At 38.4% G+C, this 24109-nt stretch overlaps 1 protein-coding gene across 36 annotated transcripts in view; it reads left to right on the top strand.

Moving 5' to 3' along the window:
• The window catches only part of MME (membrane metalloendopeptidase), a 108505-nt gene extending 95134 nt beyond the window's left edge, over nt 1-13371 (top strand). For 32 of the 36 annotated variants that reach the window (XM_015092585.3, XM_015092581.3, XM_060394537.1 and 29 more), the window contains 2 exons: nt 294-370; nt 12162-13371. In XM_015092585.3, the coding sequence (XP_014948071.1) occupies nt 294-370; nt 12162-12261 (177 nt within the window). In that variant the 3' untranslated portion in view covers nt 12262-13371. Of the gene's footprint in view, nt 1-293 lie in introns of all 36 variants that reach the window. The other 4 variants (XM_060394512.1, XM_060394507.1, XM_060394456.1 and 1 more) reach the window with 1 other exon arrangement.
• The last annotated feature ends 10738 nt before the right edge of the window (nt 13372-24109 follow it).

The following is a 24109-nucleotide window of genomic DNA, read 5'->3' as shown; positions in this document are numbered from 1 at the left end:
TTTCATACTAAGTTAGATATTGCATACTGAGTCTTCTTATTTTAATCAGTTGTGGCAGAGCATTTGATTGACTGACTTTCATTGTGTGTAATAGTCTGTCAGACCATATTAATGATAATTATGTTTCTGGTTGCCTATTATTAAACATTATTTGAAGAGTAATTGGTTGTGGAATGCAGGATTTCTATTTAATTTTTGCAATAGGAAGTTTGCTTTTCTTCCAAACTGCCCAAACAAATAATCCTCGCTGCAACCTGAGCTCACTGCTTTCCTTTGTCTATTTCTATCTCTAGGTGTGGTGTGGAACCTACAGGACAGAGTATGCACTCAACTCCATTAAAACAGATGTGCACAGTCCAGGCAATTTCAGGTGTGTGCATATCAATAGTGTCAAAGTGCTCCAATATTGGCTCCATGATTTCAGATTTGGAGGGTTGTTTTTGACTCTGATTCTGTACAATTTGGAAATCCAGTGCTTTTCTTTTTCCTTTCTTTTTTTTTTTTTCTTTTTGTTTTTTGAGGGTCTCAGAAAGAATTAACCAAACACATCAAGATAAATGTCAGGTTTACATAAGCATAGCCTTGACTGCTCTTATCCTCAGACTGTATATGACCCAGGCCCAGTTGTTAATGAATTCCAACAAAGATGTCACCTCAGAACAGCGGCTCTATTTAAAGCTAGCAGAGACATTTCTAAGAGGCTACAAAAGGCAAAGGTCTAGAACCAGTGAGTAGCTGTTCCAAAAAGATTTCCATTCAACACAGAGGAAAATTTTCTGGTAATTAAAAGGTCCCAACTTGGAGTAAAGTTGTTCCCAAAACTCCAGGAAAGAGTATGATGAAGCAGAGGTCAGAGAACAGCCTGGCAGGGAGGCTGGAGGAAAATTCTACTCTGTGCAGAGTAGAAGGTTGAGTTATAAGGTATCTAAAGTCCTTCCCTGGAGAAGGCAATGGCACCCCACTCCAGTACTCTTGCCTGGAAAATCCCATGGATGAAGGAGCCTGGTAGGCTGCAGTCCATGGGGTCGCAAAGAGTGGGACACGACTGAGTGACTTCACTTTCCCTTTTCACTTTCTTGCATTGGAGAAGGAAATGGCAAACCACTCCAGTGTTCTTGCCTGAAGAATCCCAGGGACGGGGGAGCCTGGTGGGCTGCCGTCTATGGGATCGCACAGAGTTGGACACGACTAAAGTGACTTAGCAGCAGCAGCAGCAAAGTCCTTCCCAATTCAGAAAACCTAAGAAAACACCAGATTGAAGGAAGATCAACCAACTGTCATTTGAATGTTAAATTGTAAATCCTTGTGTGTCTGTTTTAGGGCTGAGTTCTTAATTTCCACCTCTTCCTCGGGTACTAAACTCTTCATCACTGACTTACTGATCAGCAGCAGCACCTCTCAGGCATGAATGTGTGAAAAACAAATTAAAATTTCTGTAGGCTTATTGGGAAACAGTTTGAGAACAAAAGAAAACTCATGGGCTAATTTTAAAAGCTTCTCCTAAAACAAACATAAACATACTACCCAGATCATTCACTCCTGAAAAAAATGCACATTCAATTGTGAAATAATAAAAAAGCATATTTAAAATTAAAGAATTTACTCATCTTATTCTTATATCATCATCACCATTTAATATTTGTCTTAACAGTTTTTTCAAATTCATTCATTCAATAATTGACTATTGTATGCCTATTATATGTTTAGTGCAAACTAAATTTATCCTTGCTAGGATGCACAAATTAGGTTCTTTTTTATATAAAAAAGGGAAGTGCTGGTCACTTAGTCACTCCAACTCTTTGCAACCCCACAGACTGCAGCCCGCCAGGCTCCTCTGTTCATAGAATTCTCCAGGCAAGAATACTGGAGTGAGCAGCCGTTCTCTTCTCCAGGGGATCTTCCCAACCCAGGGATCGAACCCCTGTCTCTTGCATTGCAGGCAGATCCTTTACTGTCTGAGCCATGAGCAGCATAATCCCTGGACCAATTCTCATTATGGTTTTGTAATTTTTAGGTTTTTTTTCATTTTTATTTTTAAAATTTTACTTCCAGTTTTATTGAGATATAATTAACATACAGCACAATATAAGTTTCAGATGTATAGCATAATGGTTCAAATTGTATACATCATGAAGTGATTACCATAACATTAATAACTTTATTGAACTTCTGTCATCTCAAATAGATACAAAATTAAACAAAACAATACTTTTTCCTTATAATGGGAACTCTTCCGTCTTACTCTCTTAACTGTCATGTGTAACACACAGCAGTATTAATTTTATCTGTCATGTTGTGCATCGCATCCCTAGTACTTATTTATTTTATAACCAGAAGTTTATACCTTTCAACTACCTTCATCCAATTCCCCTCCCCCTGATAACCACAAATCTGATAGATTTTCCTCTGAGTGTGTTTCTTTATTTTTTTAATATAAATTTATTTTAATTGGAGGCTAATTACTTTACAATATTGTATTGGTTTTGCCATATGTCAACATGAATCCACCACAGGTGTACACATGTTCCCCATCCTGAACCCCTCCCCTCCCACCTCCCTCCCCATGCCATCCCTCTGGGTCATCCCAGTGCACCAGCCCCGAGCATCCTGTATCATACATCGAGTATAAATGACTTACAATACCATGTTAATTCCTGCTGCAAAACAGTGATTCAATAGCTTTAATGTTTTAAGGTTGTCTTTTTCCTTACTGAAGTCTTTAGAAGTTAAGGTCTAACAATCCGGGGATAAGAGAGTATTTATAAGCTCACACAAATGATCATAACTAATCTGTCAAAGCTCTGCCCTATATATCATCATGAACCAAAGCATATATCCATAAAAAGCTGAGGTTAATTTAAATAATTTTAATCTAGTACTTTGTATGTACAGCATCCTCAAAGAATAAGGGGTAGCATATTAATTTTTTGACAGCTAATGTTTGTCTCTTGATTATTATCATTTTCATTTTAACCAGTGGATTAAAATTTCTGTGTTTAAAATAAATTTTCCAACTTCCTGCCTTATTAACACAGTATCCCAAAGAAAACCTCAGCTTTCTTTTTTGATAATGCAGATTTTTGTTATGAGTAATACTTAACGGTTTCACTGTATATTAGGTTAGTGAAGGCCTCAGAGGCTGTAACATGTGGAGTTACTCCTACACTGTAGAGCCATTATAGTGACTTTTTTTACTTTTCAGTTAAGGTTTTTTATTAGGATTTTTACTTGTTGTCTCTTCCCTAGTATTTTTTTTTCTTATTATGAAATTGCCTGCCTTCAGCCATCCCAGTTCTCCATTCCTGTTGGCTCAAAAAACATATCCTACAGGTTATGGCAGAAAATGAATGCAAGCCTTAAATTAAGAAAAACGCTGAGTTCCATTCAGGGCTCTGCCATTTATGAGCTGTTTCTTAACCTCTGGGTTTCAATTTCTTGATATATAAAATGAGAAGTCAATTATAGTGAGAGTTGCTTGGGGGTTTAATGTTAATGTATATAAAATCTCTATTGCATATATGTGCTTGAAAATTAGTACCTGAATTACTTTTATGTGAGAGAAATGTGAACAGAATAAGAGTTCCTCTGAATAAAGCGTATGGATTTTGCAGACATTCCCTATTAGCTGACAGTCAAGGGTTTTGGGGGTTTGTTTTCTCATTTCTTATGTCTGCATAGTTCAAAATGTCAATAACTGATCACCAGTAAGTGATCATATATGTAAACAAGGAATTTTTTTCCACCTCCAATTTTAAACTGAAAATAGTGTTTTGTTATAAATATGCAAAATTATTTGTAACTTTTAGTTTCTTTGTTCTGGCCCAAAGATGCCTCTTTGACTATTTTTCATTCCTAATAAGAGAAGTATGTGTTGATTTTTTATAAAAGGGTAAGTGGAATGGTAATCTTTTTTCCAGGAAAATTATTATTTTCTCTGGAGGTAAAGGGATTTCCTTGGCAAAAGCTTGAGGTCACATTTAGTTTTGGAAACAGGCTGCTTCCTGGCTGTACAAAGTAAAATACATTTTTTTTAAAGAACCTTAAAAACTAATAGACACTGAGTTGCTATTGAAAAATTGTGTGTAGTGGTTTCTGTAGAAATATTCCTAAAGTGAAGGGAGATTTTGTAACTTTATGCTTAAATAACCACACTATCAAAAGTATAAGGCCAAGTATAGTTGCTATAAAGTTGAATCTATAGAACCACATTGTGAGTGTGTGTGTGTGTGTGTGTGTGCGTGTGGGCGTGTGCGTGTGCATGCGCGCTCAGTTGCTTTGTTGTGTTTGAGTCGTTGCAACCCATGGACTGTAGCCCGCCAGAATCCCATGTCTGGGATTTTCCAGACAAGAATACTGGAGCCAGTTGCCATTTTATACGCTAGGGGATCTACCCGACTCACAGATCAAATCTGCATCTCTTGCATTAAAGCTGGATTCTTTACCACTGAGCCACCTGGGAAGCTCACACACAACACTAGGTTTAGGCTATAATTATTTTATTCCTCCTAACTAAAGTCTTATGTACTTTAAAATTTAGTATTTAAAGTAAAAACCTTTCCTCCTGATATTCTAGAAATTTAAATGACTGCATTTTGAAATCTAGTTTTTGTTAGCTCTTTACACTCACTTCAAGGAATGGTTGCTATGATACTATTTATTATACAATCTATAAATATGTTTCTAAGGGTATTCAGATATAATATTTCTATATAAGATATAAGGGTCTGATCATTTTTTAAAGTAAATCCAAATAGACAAAAACGATACCCATGTCTGCTTCCTAAATAGTATGGGTGCTAATCTAGATACTTAGATTGCTTGAGATCATCCTCTAACCAGAATAAAGTATATTTTATAGATCCTAGTAGTAGTAGTTCAGTCACTCAGTCATGTCCAGCTCTTTGCGACCCTGTGGACTGCAGCATGCCAGGCTTCCTTGTCCATCACCAACTCCCAGAATTTACCCAAACTCATGTCCATTGAGTCAGTGATGCAATCCAACCATCTCATCTTCTGTCGTCCCCTTCTCCTCCTGCCCTCAATCTTTCCCAGCATCAGGGTCTGTACAATTGAGTCAGCTCTTCGCATCAGGTGGCCAAAGTATTGGAGTTTCAGCTTCAGCATCAGTCCTTCCAGTGAACACTCAGGACTGATCTCCTTGCAGTCCAAGGGACTCTCAAGATTCTCCTCCAACACTGCAGTTCAAAAGCATCAATTCTTTGGCACTCAGCTTTCTTTATAGTCCGACTCTCACATCCATACATGACCACTGGAACAACCATAGCCTTGACTAGACGGACCTTACTCGGCATAGTAATGTCTCTGCTTTTTAATATGCTGTCTAGGTTGGTCATAACTTTCCTTCCAAGGAGCAAGCATCTTTTAATTTCATGGCTGCAATTACCATCTGCAGTGATTTGGAGCCCCAAAAAATAAAGTCTGACACTGTTTCCCCATCTATTTGCCATGAAGTGATGGGACCACATGCCATGGTTTTAGTTTTCTGAATGTTGAGCTTTAAGCCAACTTTTTCACTCTCTTCTTTCACTTTCATCAAGAGGCTCTTTAGTTCTTCTTCACTTTCTGCCATAAGGGTGGTATCATCTGCATATGTGAGGTTATTGATATTTCTCCCAGCAATCTTGATTTAAGAATTTTCCACAGTTTATTGTGATCCACACGGTCAAAGGCTTTGACATAGTCAATAAAGCAGAAATAGATGTTTTTCTGGAACTCTCTTGATTTTTCAATGATCCAGCAGATGTTGGCAATTTGATCTCTGGTTCCTCTGCCTTTTCTAAAACCAGCTTGAACATCAGGAAGTTCACCGTTCACGTATTGCTGAAACATGACTTGGAGAATTTTGAGCATTACTTTGCTAGCATGTGAGATGAGTGCAATTGTGCAGTAGTTTGAACATTCTTTGGCATCACCTTTCTTTGGGATTGGAATGGAAACTGACCTTTTCCAGTCCTGCGGCCACTGCTGAGTTTTCCAAATTTGCTGGCATATTGAGTGCAGCACTTTCACAGCATCATCTTTTAGGATTTGAAATAGCTCAACTGGAATTCCATCACCTCCACTAGCTTTGTTCTTAGTGATGCTTCCTAAGGTCCACTTGACTTCACATTCCAGGATGTCTAGCTCTAGGTGATTGATCATACATTGTGATTATCTGGGTTGTGAAGATCTTTTTTGTACAGTTCTTCTGTGTATTCTTGCCACCTCTTCTTAATATCATCTGCTTCTGTTAGGTCCATACCATTTCTGTCCTCTGAGCCCATCTTTGCATGAAATGTTCCCTTGGCATCTCTGATTTTCTTAAAGAGATCACTTGTCGTTGTCATTCTATTGTTTTCCTCTATTTCTTTGCATTGATCACTGAGGAAGGCTTTCTTATCTCTCCTTGCTATTCTTTGGAGCCCTGCATTCAAATAGCTATATCTTTCCTTTCCTCCTTTGTTTTCACTTCTCTTCTCTTCACAGCTATTTGTAAGGCCTCTTCAGGCAGCCATTTTGCTTTTTTGCATTTCTTTTTCTTAGATAGATCCTACACCACTATTAATGCTAGAAATGTTTACCACAGCTTAATATCTAATATTTTTTAAAGAATATTCTTTCTAATGAATATTTAAAATGAATAGACATTTAAAGTAATGTGGCTATTTTGTTCCTTATTATTCTATGATTTGGGCTTCCCTGGTGGCTCAACTGGTAAAGAATCCACCTGCAATGCAGCAGACCCCAGTTCTATTTCCTGGGTTGGGATGATCCCCTGGAGAAGGGATAGGCTACCCACCTCCAGTATTCTTGGGCTTCCCTGGTGGCTCAGATGGTAAAGAATCTGCCTGTAACATGGGAAACCTGGGTTCAATCCCTGGGTTGGGAAGATCTCCTGGAGAAGGGATAGGCTACGCACCCCGGTATTCTCGGGCTTCCCTGGTGGCTCAAATGGTAACGAATCTGCCTGCAACGTGGGAGACCTGGGTTTGATCCCTGGGTTGGGAAGATCCCCTGGAGGAGGGCATGGCAACCCATTCCAGTATTCTTGCCTGGAGAATCTCCATGGACAGAGGAGCCTGGTGGGCTATAGTCCAAGGGGTCGCAAAGAGTCGGACATGACTGAGTGACTAAGCACAGCACAGCACATTCTATGATTTAGCATGCCTAAGCTAAACCCTCTTTGATATACTGATGTTTCCTCCATTTACTTTAAATAGTAGGATTCATTTCTGGTATTTTATACATGGTATGGATTTTAGTGGGTCTTGTAGAATTTCTTTTAGCACTTACTTATCTTTAGCCAATGCCTGCGAATCTATTCACACATTCATTTCTTGATGAGTTTATAGTGGAACACATGTGGACCAATGTGACCTTACCTTAAAAGAATCATGAACGTTAGTTAATGATAAATTTTGAAAAGTTTATTCATGAATGAAGCTAGTTAACCTTGTAGCCCTGTTGTCTGTTTTAAAAAAGTAGCAAAAGATTTTCAGAGAACTCATAAATTGTTAAAAGCTCATTCAGTCATTAAAAAAACAGTTAGTTTCAAGCAGGAGTAGTCAGATATGTGGTAGATAAAGTTCATTCTTGATTACATGATGTTCAACTCCACATCTCTTAGGTATTTTCAGTACAAGTGATTATTTGCCAAGGTAATAAACAGTAGGAATATGATAAAATAGCAGTAATATATATGTTATAGAATAAACTAAAATTTTCAAGAAAATTACTTTAGGAAATAATAAAAGATGTTATTGTCTCCTGTTATTATAAACACAAACATTGCATAGTCTTCATATAGTGTTAAAAAATTATGAAATATGATCCCATTCTTAGAGAAGAAATTTATGTTAATCAATAATGTATCTACTTTTTGAAATAGACTATTTATGTCATCCATCCAAAGAGTTGATGTTATAAACAACCAAGCATTAATCAGAGTCCTAGGAAAGTAAGTGAAGCCCTGGTACATTGTTGACCTAGTTTTTCAGAATCAGATTATCTGAAGTTTTTGGATGGAAAGAAAGGAACTGGAATGGAAATGGAGGCCTGAGTGTCCCTTACTTTGGGTGTCATTGCATGGCCAACTCCCAGTGGTGTTTTGTGGGCTTTCTTGTTTTGAGGTATATTCCTTTAAATGTCTTTAATATTTTTAAGAGAGAGGTAGAATTAAGTCTTGGGTTTGGACATTTTTACTGAAGTACTTATCCCCATGTGGTGATATCTAAGATAACTATCTCTTGAAAAAATATTAATAAAATAAGAGCAAAGAGAGCAGCTCTTCCAGCCAGTGATGCTCAAATGCTCATGACCCCATCCATCAGGGAGCTTGCTCCTCAGTTAGAATAGTCAGACCACCAGCATACTGTCCCTCAGCAAGCACTTAGGGTTTCTAATGAAGGAAGAGGATCAGATTAAATGAACCAAAGCCTTTCTCTAACTCCGAGTCTATGAGCCTAGAACCTTAAAGACTAAGTACTACTGTAAATCCCTGATATCTGAAATCTTCTTATTGTTATATGTATGATCACTTTAACCAGGTATCGAGTAAATTTGTTCATGAACTTTCAAGTGTAAGAAATGACACCATGGACATTTTTATTATTATTAATCAAATTAATTCAAACTCTAAGCTCCCACCCTAAGCCAGGAGGTGAAAAATTCAGTTTCAGTCATTTTCAGTGTACTCCTTCTTAGGGTCCTACAGGAATCCAAAGGCATCTCATGAGCCTAGAAATAAGGGAATTACCTCTTTCTCTGGCCTGCCATGGGTGTTGGCATCCTTGCAGTCCTCTCGTCCTATGTGAAGTCAAGTGGCTCCATTTCCTTCCGGTGGTCATGGTCAAGCTAGACAGCAACCACTGCTCTTGATGTTCAGCCTCACTGACAGCCATGTACCATCATATCAGGGGTCCTCTCTGGACCCTGCTCAGAGAGGCAGATACATCCTTGTCATTCACACAACCTGCCTTTACTGGGCCCCTCTTCAGGCTTGAGGAGACCTTCCTCTTCAGCCAGTGAACAGATAGATGTAAATTCTTCTGCTCTACCCCTCTCCCCTACTCCACTTCATGCTGGCAAGATTCCTTTTGATCTTTAATACTGCTCTGAGTTCATGCATGACAGATCACTCAGTCGTGTCTGACTCTTTGCAGCCCCATGGGCTCAGGTTCCTCTGTCCATGGGATTCTCCAGGCAAGAATACTGGAGTGGGTTGCCATGCCTTTCTACAGGGGATCTTCCCAACCCAGAGATGAAACCTGTGTCTTCTGCATCTCCTGAATTGCAGGCGGGTTCTTTACTGTCTAACCCACCAGGATAGCCCCAAGATTGCTCTAGGAGTCCTCAAAAACATACAACCAAAAAAGTTTACATCTTCCCTGAATGGAAAATTTGAGAAATAACTGATGTGGTGGTGGGTTACACATTAGGAAGTAGGAGTTTTACAAATTTGATGTGGAAAGAAACAGGGGGAGGAAATGCTTTCTTTTTTCCCTCCTGTTGGTTCACTGTAACAAATAAACCGAAAACACTGAGTTTTGTTTCTCTTCATAATATCCTGTTACTCTACATGTAATCACCATGACCAGGTGACGGGCTCATTTGTTATTTCTGGAGTTCTGCAATAAATGAGGACTGTGCTAAGCTGTGGTGGAGCGGCAGGGAGCAAAGTATACTCCATATGTTGTCCTTATAGAGATTACAGTGTCAAGAGTATGTCAGGAAGGAAAGAAGGAGAAAAAAGTGATCACATTTCATGATAAGTGCTGTGATGAGGCTGGTACAGGTGAGAGGGGCTCACATGGACAGTATTCCAAGAAGGCCTCTAAGATGATGTGTTGAAGCAGGGGTTGAGGAGTTAGCCGCATAGTCAATGGGGAGTTAGCTGCATAGTCACTGGGGAGTAACTTTGCAGGGAGTGGGGTCGGCAGGCACAATGCCAGACAAGGGCAAGGGCTTAGCCAGTTTGCATAATGGAAGGTGGATCCATGTAGTTTGAGCCTAATGAGGAATAGGGGAAACAGATCATGAGGAGGCTGGAAGGTAGGCTGGAGCCCTCAGGACATTGGAGATGATGGAAGGGAGTTTGGATTTTCTTCAAGTCTCTAGAAGGTTATAAGTAAAAGAAGTACTGATTTAAATACTTTCAAAATTTTTATTGCAGTATAGTTGATTTACAATGTTGTACTATTTTCTGCTGTACAGCAAAGTGAATCTGGCATACATATATCCCCTCTTTCTTGAATTTCCTTCCCATTTAGGTCACCACAGAGCATTAAGTAGAGCTCCCTGTGTTATACAGTAGGTTCTCATTAATCATCTGTTTATACATAGTATTGTATATATGTCAATCCTAGTCTCCCAGTTCACTTGACCCCTCCTTTTCCTGCCTGGTGTCCATAGGTTTGTTCTCCACATCTGTGTCCCTATTTCTGCTTTGCAAATAGATTCACCTGTACCATTTTTCTAGATTCCACATATATGCATTAATTTACAATATTTGTTTTTCTCTTTCTGACTTATAACATCACTGACTGCTGTGTGGAAAATAGGTTAGAAGGGGAGAGAAATGTTGGGATGTATACAGTTCAAAAAAGGAAATGGCAACCCTCTCCAGTATTCTTGCCTGGCAAATCTCATGGACAGAAGAGCCTGATGGGCTGCAATCCGCAGGTCTCAGAGAGTCGGACACAACTTAGTAACGAAACAGCAGTCATGCAGTTTGTATATCTGCCCATGTAGGGAGATCTCAGCAAGTTAGAACATGTTCATAGTCTTCCGACCACTCCAGTTTGCTTGTCTCTTAACCCCATACCCCCAACCCAAGGTGGCTGAGGTGGGATGGTCCCAGTGGAAAGAGAAGAGAAGGAGCTGGTTCATGGTTGATGGGAAAACATCACCTCTCCATCACTGTACTGACCCATGTCCTTCAAATAATGCTTGGTGCCAATAGTGAGTTGGACAGTGTTGTTTTGCCTATTGGGGTTCAAAGATAAGAGGAAATTGGCATTTTGCCAACCCTTCCCAGTTTCTCAGGCTAAATCCAATTTCTGATATCTATGGGGTTCTTTGAGGGGGAAGGGAAAATAATTGTTATTTTCCCTATTAAACCAACAGATACCTATTTAAAGTCTATCATAAAGTTACACCGAGATACCTTTCAAGATATATTCAGTTCAGTTCAGTCACTCAGTCATGTGCAACTCTGTGACCCCATGGACTGTAGCACGCCAGGCCTCTCTGTCCATCACCAACTCCCGGAGTTTACTCAATGTGACTTAGCAGCAGCAGCAGTAGCAGCATGTCCATTGAGTCAGTGATGCCATCCAACCATCTCATCCTCTGTCATCCCCTTCCCCTCCTGCCTTCAATCTTTCCCATCATCAGGGTCTTTTCCAATGAGTCAGTTATTCGCATCAGGTGGCCAAAGTATTGGAGTTTCAGCTTCAGCATCAGTCCTTCCAATGAACACCCAGGACTGATCTCCTTTAGGATGGACTGCTTAGATCTCCTTGCAGTCCAAGGGACTCTCAAGAGTCTTCTCCAACACCACAGTTCAAAAGCATCAATTCTTTGGCAATTAGCTTTCTTTATGGTCCAACTCTCACATCCATACACGACTACTGGAAAAACCATACCCTTGATTAGATGGACCTCTGTTGACAAAGTAATGTCTCTGCTTTTTAAGAAATCATAATTTTATTCTTTGACCAAATTCTTCTTAAAATAACTGCACTTCCAAACTTGAATTATTCATTTATCCTACCAAAATATATAGAGTATTTATAAATTAGCTCCCCAAACCAAGCTTAAAATGCAGGTAATATTATTATATGCATTTTACAGAAAAGGAAACTGAGGCACAGACAGGCTAAATAAAAACAGCTCATAACTGGGATTCAGAGCATGCGGTCTGTCTTCAAAATCTGTGCACTTAACCCCTGTAGTTTGCCATCTCTCTATTTAAACATTCTGTTAATGAAAAGGAGTGTGCTCATTCTACCAGGTTTTTTTTGTTTGTTTGTTTTGTTTTAATTTCCTTTTAAACTGAAAGTTCCAAACTCACTCAGTTGATCTACATAAATTCTGTAGAGCTCTTACATGGTATGGACATGAGTGTCAAATGCTGATGGTGATTTTTGTTTGTTTCCCAGGATTATTGGGACTTTGCAGAACTCTCCTCAGTTTTCAGAAGCCTTCCATTGTCGCAAGAATTCATACATGAATCCAGAAAAGAAATGCCGGGTTTGGTAATCTTCAGAAGTGGTGCAGCCCTTGGCTAAGCTTGCCCAAATCACAGAAATGGGGAACTCTTTCCAAGAGAGAAGGGGTCAGAGAGGTCACTGATTATATGGAGGTAGTTCACAGGGGTGAGAACATGGCAATACAAATGAAGTTAGGTTATTCTGGAAAAGGTGTGGAGGGAGGAGGGGTCTATCAAATCACTCATTCTCACTGTGTAAATTATGCTTAATCTCTGGACAGAATATTACCATTCATTTCGGTTTCCCATATGATCTGCCAATTTGATGTTGTCTCTTGATGTGGACCGGAATTTCTAATCAAAGGGAGAAAGAAAAGGTAGAATAATTCACTTGGCTCCGAAAGTACAGCAGTAACATAAGAGCTAAAAATGTGAAGCCTGTGTACCTATTTTTACCTTTATTTGCAACATTTACACTCCTTCAGAACTCTTCCAAAGAAATCTTATACATATTGGGGCCTTGGGACTCAACATAGTTTTAATCTAATTTTACCAGTTATCAGTTATTCATTCTGAGAGTATTCTAAACACTCTTAGGGCTAAAATGAATGTCTAAAACTGTTTTTTGTTGTACCTGTTTCCATAATGAGATTCTTGAGGCTCCCTGCAGTTTTCTAAGCAGTTTCTTGTTCTCTCTCAAAACTTGGTCTTTTTAAGAGATTTGTAGTAATGTATAAATAATAATTTTTATATTTAATTGTTAACTACATTTATGACTAAATAATTGTTATTATAAGTAACCATTGAATATTGAAGCTTCAGACCAAGATAAATAGTTAATGAAGCAACAAGGTCTGTAAAATGATATACAGATAAAAATTTGAGACTTTTTAAACTTATAAATCATATTGATGAACAGCTTTAAGCACAAACTTTGGGTTAAAAACTGCCCCGGGACAGTTGGCTAGAGGTACATAAGAGTTGTGGTTTAAAGATAACATAAGAGTTGTAGTTTATAAGCAGGATTTTCAAAATGAAATCTTCTCTGAGGGTGGCTGTGATAAAAGGGCACAACTGCATTTATGTAGCTCTGCGTCTCCTGTCTGTTCAGATTTGTCATGATGGAAATATTTTGATAATAAATTGAAATTGTGAACCCATTATTCACTAAGCTTATTGTGCCAGCCGTCCAGCTTTGGAAGTGCATTTCTGAATAGAAATAAGAGGCTTCTTGCATATCCAGTGGGCTTGTTTCTAAAATTCTAACTCACTTAGAGTTCTGGGAGCAGGGATCTAGTCCCTGATAGCAGTTCAGTTCTTGAGGCTTTTCTGTTCTCTTTTCCTGTCCTGTTGGCTAGTTCAGTTCATTACTTGAGTAATATTTTACAGAAGGGGTCCAAAATCCTTATTTTTCCTAGTGAAACATGAAAATGGAATATCTAAAATACAAGTATTGGTTTTCCTACCTCTTGAAAAATGACTGTTTACAATTTTTAATGGTATTAAAATACATGTACCAAAATTTCATAAAGTATAAATGTACAACTCAGTGAACTTTCTTCAGCTGAACACATCCTGTAGCCTAGGACTCTGAGAAACTTAACATTACCAGTGCCTGAGAAGCCCCTTCTCCCAACTGTCAACTGGATCTTTTTATCTCTAGAAAAAGAAGACTACTGGATAGACCAAAGTCAGAATACCAGTACCTCCTACCCTTACACATGTGGACATCATTCATTGTACATGGCACTGTGCTGAGTTGTGTGGGATGATATGATCTCTCTTACCCATGCCCAATCACTTGGTATTATCCCATCAGTTAAAAGCTATCTGTAATGATCTCACACATAAGTCTAACCACACTTGAATCCTGGTCAAGAAAAGAGTTCATAAGCTGAGACACTAAGGACTGAAGCCTGATGTTACTCAGGAACGAAAATAGGGAAAAGTTCTTGGCAATAACTTTGGTGAGGTGCCTGCTCCATGCTGCACTGTCTACATAAATTCTAGGAGCAAAGTGGAAAGGATGCTATCCTGGGAAAGGAGTCCTTTGTTATCAGGTTCCAGTCTCAAAAATATACAGTGTAAACACATACATTTCATACTATTGCTCTTATTTCTGCTCTCTGTTCCAGCCTCCCACCACCCCTCATGTAAACACTCACAGCATTTATGCCTGAAAAACATTAAGGCCAAACAGAGCATTTGTCACTGTAATCTTATACTTCCTGCTAGCTTCAAATTGAATCTTTTAAAAATGAATGACAGATGCTATTTGACTTGTATTTTCTTATTTTCACCACACATATCTTGCAAAGATACCATAGTTTTCTGATCTGATTTGTTTTCAGAACTTAAGAAAAAAGGTTGCCAAATGCTATAGAGAATTACAGGTATAATCAGATGACTTAGGCAGGAACCAAAGTGTTTTTGTGCAGTGTACCAGGGCTGAGACTTGACTTTTGGTTGATCAAGCGAAGAGAGAAGCCACATGTGACTGGTGTCCAAGTGGCACGTGTTTATTGCATTCTAGTCTTTAACAATGCTGTCTTAATTTCAACTCATTTGTTTATTTGTTTGGAGGAGGGGGATTGTTTGTTTTTGCATTTCCTCTAAAACAGTGAGAAATACTACTAGCATTTTCAACCTCATGGCCAAACTGCTTCTATTTTGTTTGATAAAGCACATCCTCTAGGTTGTACAAGTGAAGTCTAGCAGAAGAATGGGTATTGGCTCTTGCTGGAAACAAGGATGGGCTCTCAGCTTGGGGAGTAAAGAAAGATGACATCTAGCCGTTATGACTAATTTTTATACTTCTTGCCAAAACTAACAATCATTTTTTCAGGTCACATCTAATTCAACTTTGGTAAATGCATTTGCTGTCATTTCTGACCTGATCATCTCAAATTCCAATGTATCCTGAAAATCTACTCTACGTCCACGAAGACAAAAATGGATTATTGATTTTGTCACATACCTGAATTATTGATTGAAAGTGAAGTCACTCAGTCTTGTCCGACTTTTTGTGACCCTCTGGGCTGCTAGTCTCCTCAGTCCGTGGCATCTTTCAGACAAGAATATTGATTACCTTGGTGTTAATCCTTCAACACATATGCTCACCAAGCTCTCTGTTCCCTACAATATGTTGTCAAAGATGCAGTGAATGCTAAAATGGTGGCCACATCTTTATCCATGATACTGAGGGAAAAAATAAACAGCAGAAAATGTTTAGATTTGTTCAAAGAAAATATGAAAAGGACACAGTGCTGAGTATGCATTATGATTTCAATCATGTTTAAATACAGTTGCAGAGGAAAAGAGATGGAAGAATATATGCCAGAAATTAGTAGGGAATATCTCCAGTTGATGATGTTGCAGGTGGTTCTTGTTTCCTTTTTTTCTTGCATTTTAATATTTCTATAATGTGAAAATGGTACATTTTTCCTTTTGGAAGAAAGGAGGAAGTATGGGAGCAAAGATGGTAGGGAAAGAATGATGGAGGGGGGGGATGACCAGAAAAGAGAAATATAATTCCCCTGGATTTAAGCTATGTTGATTTGTTTAAGAAGCTAGTCAGTTTGGTATCTCAGTCTACTTAGATTCAAGGAATTCAGTGCAGAAAATCTGGGTCAGGAGCTTCCTTCCCTCATCTTCACCTGCCTTGCAACACAAGCACACACAAAACAGGCTAATTCTCAGATTTACAAAGTGGCTTCTACACACGCTACCTGACATAGGGCAGGAGATTTTGATGGACTTCCCACTGACTACTTGAAGTGGTTCTGTGAGAACAGAGATGTACTCTAGGAAGGTCTGCTTGGTTTTTTTTTTCCCCTGAAAATACTAAAGGACTGATTTGGCCACACTCTCCCGTTGGTCTCCCTCCATACAAAATGCTGTCATTTGCCAAACACTGACCAAAGGAAAGGATGCAGCCTAGGACTGAAACAGAAGGCAGTAAACTATACAGTGATCAGACTTAAATGCTTTACCAGGGGTCAGTGCTAATGTGTAGAGACTGAGCAGGAGGAAACACCAGGATAGAGCTAATTCTAGGTGAGCCACTGCTTTTATTTGACTTTAGTTATAAATGTGAAATTCAAATTCTAGTTTAGCCAAAACTGGAGATTGTGTTGATCCCATAATCAAATTTGGGATAATTAGGAGTACCAGGTGACTCCGTGTTAAAGAATCTGCCTGTCAGTACAGGAGATGTGGGTTTGATCCCTGGGTCAGGAGGATCCCCTGGAGTAGGAAATGGCAACCCACTCCATTATTCTTACCTGAGAAATCCCACTGATGGAGGAGCACAGTGGGCTTCAGTGAATGGGGTCGCAAAAGAGTTGTACATGACTAAGCAGCTAAATAACAAGAATAACTGGGGCTTCTTTCCATGTGGTTTACTTTATGATTGCCAGTCAACTTTGCCAAAAGGAAACCTTGCTGGTCAACCATGACAGGCTCAAAGAGTCTCTGCTTCCTTCCCAGGGGAGGTACAGCCTCTAGCTACAATACACTTGATAAATCCTGGAGAAAACCAATTGGCCCATTTTGGAAACATGCCTACCCATGTGAATAGGTCATGGGGAAGTGAGGAGGTTATAGAAATTATGATCATTGATTCCCTACAGAGTAGGAGAAGGGCAGTTTCCCAAAAGAAGAAAAGCACTGTCCCTAGAAGACAAAGGAAGACACAGATGTCCCAAATGCCAGTTATACTAGATATTTCTTTAAAACTTTGCAAAATGCCTCAGTTTGGATTATACTGTGCATATTATATTCTGAATGTGTCAAATGAAGACATGCATTTTACCTAGATACAATATTGAAGAAATACATTTTCAATAAGAGGGTGGGAAGGCAGAAAATATATTTTATTATGAGTAAGGTCTATGATTTAGGTTGTTTGTATGAAGTTTCCATTTACTGTAACTTCCCTGTGAGTTAATGTTAATACTCCTATTTTAGAGATGGTGAATTTGAGTTTAAGAGTTTAACTAATTTGCCCAAATTCACAAAGAGAGTAAATGACAAGGCCAGGGACCAAATCAAGATATGTTGAAGTCTAAAATCTATATAAATGTGCTATCAGTTTTCTATGTCACTATAAAATGGATTTTAGTCTATCAATATCAACTCACTTATAGCTAAATTCCCAAAACGTATCTTTTTTTTTTTAAAGCTTAAGTAATTTTATTCATTAGTTTTCATCAGGATTCTATCTTTTGCCATGTCTTGGCAAAACAATTATCTTTTTTTAATTATTTTTCTAATTTTTATTTTTACTTTATTTTACTTTTACAATACTGTATTGGTTTTGCCATACATTGACATGAATCCATCACGGGTGTACATGCATTCCCAAACATGAACCCCCCTCCCACCTCCCTCCCAAAACAATTATCTTTTATAGGAAACAATATAGTTTCCAATTTATTACTTAATATAAGCCTTTGTTATTTTTAAAAGAATATTTAGTGCTTTAAACAGTTATAGCAGTAAATACTTATTGAGCATATGCTATATTCAAGGTACTCTATTATAAACAAAATAAAAATAAGAAAAAAAGCAAGATAAAGTGATACTCTTTGGTGGCCACTGTAGTTGTCCATTACACACATTCACTTATTCATTGACCAAGCATTGACCACCTTTTATGTGTGATGCAGTATATTGCATGTAAAAGAGTCCTTAGAAGATTACCTTCTAGTAGGATCATTAGAAGATAAAAATAAATGAAAACAGCTGGACTTTTAGTACAGACATTAAAATGTACACAAATACTTATGCAGCTGAATGTGTCATGTGCCAAGAAATACAGAGAAAACACAACTTGAGAATTCAAGGGATTTTCCTAGTATGGCAAAGACATTCTGTTAGAAGTAATATGTTGTATTTGACAGGATGGATGGGGTTTTGACAGTTGGAAAATGAGATAAAGAATATTGCTCTGTGACCCTGGAGTAGGAAATGTCAACCCACTGAAGTATTCTTGCCTGGAAAATTCCATGGACAGAGGAGCCTAGTGGGCTACAGTCCATGGGGTCACAAGGAGTTCGACACGACTGAGCAACTCCGCACACACACCTCATACAAAATTAGGCAACTAAAGTACATAAGAACCCAATTACTCTAGGCAGCAATGCTAATTCTAGAAGGACACAGCCAAGGAGAGTATGCATTCTGCCACCATTGTTCATTATTCACAGCTCTTGACATGTCTTGTACCAAGAAAAGGGCTTTTTTCCCCCCAAGTATCTTAAACTATTCTCAAAGTTTATTGACTATCATTTTACTTTGAAAGAAGTTCTGTGCATTTCTTGCATTTGCCAGAATTTGTGTGATAAAGATAACATTTGTTTCTACTACTGGGAATTTAGAATACTACTCATTCCAGTTCTGTTGCTAAATCACTGCATTAAGCAAATAATTTCTCTGCATTTCCATCAACTCAGAATTAAAATCAGGAAAGATCAAGGCCTTTTCTAAACCAGAAGTCAGGCAGATTGAATGTTTTCCAAATCAAACCTTTTGGAGATGGCTAAAGATATTATAGTGCAGAAGAACTAGGTCACAGTGTTGTGGAAAAATTTTAATCCAGATTGCTCCATATAGGCCCAAGGACACACAGGGCAAGGACTAGCCAAATGCTGACACAGCAAACATTTGACTCCTCTAAGCTTCAATTTATTCTTCAAAATGGTCATAATTACACATACCTCTATGGAAAGGTTACTGTACCAGTTGCCAGCAAATTGTTTTCAACTACATTGAAATTTAATATCTTGATTAAACCTGTTGGTCTTTAAAAACATGAGGGCTTTTGGCTTAAAGACTAGATTTTTATTTTTACCGTGTTGTTTGTTCTGTTGCTCTAGGTGAGTCACTTACTTAATCCCTGTCGAATCATTTTACTCTCTAGACTCTCTTGAAACAGAAAAGGCAAAAAACGTGCATCCTTTAAATAGCAAAAGATTTCTTCAAAAGTAAAAAAAAAAAAAAGCAAAAGCAGCACACTGAAAACAAGTTTTGAGTGAAATAATCTGGGGGAAAACAGTTATGCAAGTATCTTTACTTTGCTTGGAAAATGGCATTGGCACAGAAATCTTGGGAAAGCTATTTAACTCCTTTGAAGCTTAGTTTGCTCAAAAGTAAAGTGTAAAAATGTAAATGTATTTTTGTCCTGTGATTCTGTGGTAGGCAGAATAACACCCCTCTCCCCACTTAAAGAGATCCACATCCTAATTTCTAGAACCTGTAAAGTTGTGAGGGCATGGGGTAAAGGTGAATTAAAGTTTGCAGATGGAATTAACTTTGCTGATCAGCTGATCTTTAGGTGAGAGTAACCTGGATTACAGGTAGGTCCAGTGTAATCATCTGAGTTCTTAAAAGGGAAGCTAGAGGTAGAATTCAGAGCCAGGCAGTATGAGAAAATGACCAGCTGTAGATGATTGAAGATAAAGAAAGAGGGTCATGAGGTAAGGGGTGACCCTTACCCTTTTCTAGAAGCTGGAAAAGGTGAGGGAGTGGATTCTTCCCACGCACCTTCAGGAGGGACTGGACAAGCAGGGACTATTTTGGCCGAGGGAGACCACTCTTCGATTTCTGATCTACAGAACTGTAATGTAACGAATTTATGTTGTTTTAAGTCATAACTTTGTGTTAATTTGTTGCAGCAGCTACAGAAAATGCACGATATAAATATTCGCTATTATCTTCTAATAGCAAAATATATACAACTATAAAAGGTTGGTCAAAGGATATTTATTATTCTTCGCTTATCTGTTATTAGATAGTGAAGTATATGGGTACAACACCAGCTTGAGATAACTAGATATGAGTTGCCATTATTCTCAACTAATGTGTGTAGTCATAATTGATTCACTCATGCAAAGAATCCAACATTGGCCTTTATAAAATAAACATAATCTATCTTAAAGAAGTTAGGTGTTTGACACTTAACGAGCTTTGCCTATCACCCACCTTTCATCTCAGCATGCAAACTAATTAACCATGAAGAGGACCTTCCTTGTATAAGCACTAATATGTCAGGAAAATATTTATAGCTTTATCCACTAAAGTAGTTAAAATGTAAATTGTTTAGCCAAAGCTTTGAGAAAATAGAAACCCAGGACTGAGGAAATACTAATCATAAGACAGCCTTGAAATTTTACTGCACTTGGCACATTGCGTTTTCCTGAAAGGTTATTTATAGGTATTATTTTTACCTTAGGCAAGCTAATGAATTGCTATGTTCTCAGGAACTTCTGTACTTCAGCCTCAGAAGTGTGTCATAAAAAAGATATATTACCCCAGTGCCCAAACATTAAAGAGATAGTTACACTGGCAAATGCTATTGCCCTTGGTAGCAATGCCAAGCATATTCTTGATTTTTTTCAGGTAAAATACCTGTAAGTTTCATATTTGCATTGGTTAGGGCTTCTTCATTTTTATTTTTTTTATTTTTTTATTTTTCCGAGGCTGCTTAAGTGCTGGCTGATGACAGACAGCTCTAGAAAGGTAGGCACTGTCTGCTTTTTTGGGAGTTGTACTCTCAGCCAGTTGTGTTTAGGTACTCATTCAGTGACAGTGAAATGCAATTTAAGAACTTAACTTCTACAATACTAGTCAAAGGTTTTGTTTTGTTTTTTTTTTTCAACTGTGGTAAAATATATATAACATAAAATTTACCATCTTAACCATTTTGAAGTGTTGCAGTTTTGTGGTGTTAGGGACATTCACATTGTCACCACCACCCAACTCCATAACATTTTTATTTTACCAAACTGAGAGTACAAAACCATTAAACAATAACTCTATTCTTCCCTTCCCTCAGCTCCTGGCAACCTCCATTCTACTTTCTGTCTGTATGGATGTGACTTCTCTAGGTTCCTCATATAAACGAAATATGTTTGTTCTAGTTTCTGGCTGATTTCATACAGTATAATGTCCTTAAGGTTCATCCATGTTGCAGCATGCATTAGAATGTCCTTCCTACTGCTGCTGCTGCTGCTGCTAAGTCACTTCAGTTGTGTCTGACTCTGTGCGACGCCATAGACGGCAGCCCACCAGGCTCCCCCGTCCCTGGGATTCTCCAGGCAAGAACACTGGAATGGACTGCCATTTCCTTCTCCAATGCATGAAAATGAAAAGTGAAAGTGAAGTCGCTCAGTCGTGTTCGACTCTTAGCGACCCCATGGACTGCAGCCTACCAGGCTCCACCCATGGATTTTCCAGGCAAGAGTACTGGAGTGGGGTGCTACTGCCTTCTCTGGGAATTTTCTTTCTAAGATTGAGTAATTCATTCATTCTCTCTCTCTTTATATATATATATATATGTACATTTTTTAATGTATATGCCACATTTTATTAATCCCTTCACATATCAATGATAACGTAGCTTGATTCTGCTTTGGCTGTTGTATAATGCTGCTAATGAACACGAGGGTGCAAATATCTCTTTGAGACCTTGCTTTCAATTCTTTGGGTGTATACCTAGTACTGAAATTGCAGGATCTGTAATTCTGTTGAATTTTCTGATGAACTGCCGTACTATTTTCCTTAGTGGTTATACCATTTTACATTTCTCCCAGCTCCACAAGGGTTCCAATTTCTCCACATCCTTGCCAACACTTGTTACTTTCTTCTGTTTTATTTTGGTTTTCACAATAGCCATCCTTATGGGTGTGAGAAAGTATCTCATTGTGGTTTGTATTTGCATTTTAGAAAAATTATTACTGATGTTGAGCATCCTTTTTCATTTACTTAATGGTTATTTGTATATCTTCTTTGGTGAAATGTCTATTCAAATCTTTTACCCATTTTTTAATCAGGCTGATTTCTTGTTGAGTAGTAGACCCCGTATCTGATACATAGTTTGCAAATATTTTCTCCCATTCCATGAGCTGTCTTTTCACTTTGTTGACACTGTAATTTTTGATGCACTAAAGTTTTTAATTTTTATATGGCTTATTTTATCTATTTTCTTTCATTGCCTGTGCTTTTAGTGTTAAAGAAATCATTGTCAAATTCAACGTCATGAAGCATTTCCCAAATGTGTTTTTCTGAGGGTTTTATTTTTTTATATTTTTTGTTGGGGTATAGTTGCTTTACAGTGTTGGTTTCTGCTGTACAACAAAATGAAACAGCTGTGTATATATAGATATCTCCTCCCTCTTGGACCTCCCTCTCGTAGACACCCTCATCCCACTCCTCTAGGTCATCACAGCACCAAGCTGCACTCCCTATGCTATATAGCAGCTTCCCACTGGCTATTCTACACATGAGAGTGTATATATTAATATGTCCAAATTATGTCTCTATTCCTGCCCTGCAAATAGGTTCATCAGTACCATTTTTCTAGATTCCACATATATGGTTAATATATGATATTTGATTCATTTTCTCTGTTAGAATTGCTTCACTCTGTATGACAGACTCTAGGTCCTTCCATATTTCTACAAATGACCCAATTTCATTCTTAACTAATATTCCATTGTATACATATACCACCTCTTCTTTGTCCATTCATCTGTTAATAGACATTTAGGTTGCTTTTGTGTGCTCTCTATTGTAAATAGTGCTGTACTGAACATTGGCGTACATGCGTCTTTTTGAAAAAATCATTTTCTTGGGATATAGGCCCAAGAGTGGGACTGCTAGGTCAATATTTATTGAGTTCTGTAGATATAAAAAATGAATTAGCAAAGCCAAGCCCATTATGTGCTGGAGTCAGCACTATCTCATGAGAGCCAATTTTTAAATTTTCATGGATTTTGCAAGCCAGTTGATGTCATCTTGGTAATTTGATATCAGCTAACACTATAAATCTTGAGAAGCCTATATGCAGGTGAGGAAGCAACAGTTAGAACTGGACATGGAACAACAGACTGGTTCCAAATAGGAAAAGAAGTACATCAAGGCCATATATTGTCACCCTGCTTATTTAACTTATATGCAGAGTACATCATGAGAAACACTGGGCTGGAAGAAGCACAAGCTGGAATCAAGATTACTGGGAGAAATATCAATAACCTCAGATAACGCAGATGACACTACCCTATGGAAGAAAGTGAAGAGGAACTAAAAAGCCTCTTGATGAAAGTGAAAGTGGAGAGTGAAAAAGTTGGGTGACACTCAGCTCAACACTCAGAAAACGAAGATCATGGCATCTGGTCACATCACTTCATGGGAAATAGATGGGGAAACAGTGGAAACAGTGTCAGAATTTATTTTGGGGGGCTCCAAAATCACTGCAGATGGTGATCGCAGCCATGAAATTAAAAGACACTCCTTGGAAGGAAAATTGTGACCAACCTAGATAGCATATTCAAAAGCAGAGACCTTGCTTTGCCAACAAAGGTCCATCTAGTCAAGGCTATGGTTTTTCCAGTGGTCATGTATGGATGTCAGAGTTGGACTGTGAAGAAGGCTGAGTGCCAAAGAATTGATGCTTTTGAACTGTGGTGTTGGAGAAGACTCGAGAGTCCCTTGGACTGCAAGGAGATCCAACCAGTCTATCCTAAAGATCAGTCCTGGGTGTTCATTGGAAGGACTGATGCTGAAGCTGAAACTCCAATACTTTGGCCAACTCCTGTGAAGGGTTGACTCATTGGAAAAGACCCTGATGCTGGGAGGGATTGGGGGCAGGAGGATAAGGGGACGACAGAGGATGAGATGGCTGGATGGCATCACCAACTCAATGGACATGAGTTTGGGTAAACTCGGGAGTTGGTGATGAACAGGGAGGCCTGGCATGGTTCGATTCATGGGGTCACAAAGTGTTGGACATGACTGAGCAACTGAACTGAACACTATAAATCAGGATAGGCTGGTTGTTTCATTGGTTGATTTTCCCAGGGAGCCAGGTATTCAGAATCTACTAGCACACCACTGACC

Source organism: Ovis aries, chromosome 1, assembly GCF_016772045.2.
Source record: "Ovis aries strain OAR_USU_Benz2616 breed Rambouillet chromosome 1, ARS-UI_Ramb_v3.0, whole genome shotgun sequence".
Lineage (NCBI taxonomy): Eukaryota > Metazoa > Chordata > Mammalia > Artiodactyla > Bovidae > Ovis > Ovis aries.
Note: the sequence above shows the minus strand (reverse complement) of the source record. Positions and strands in the feature narration are given on the sequence as shown.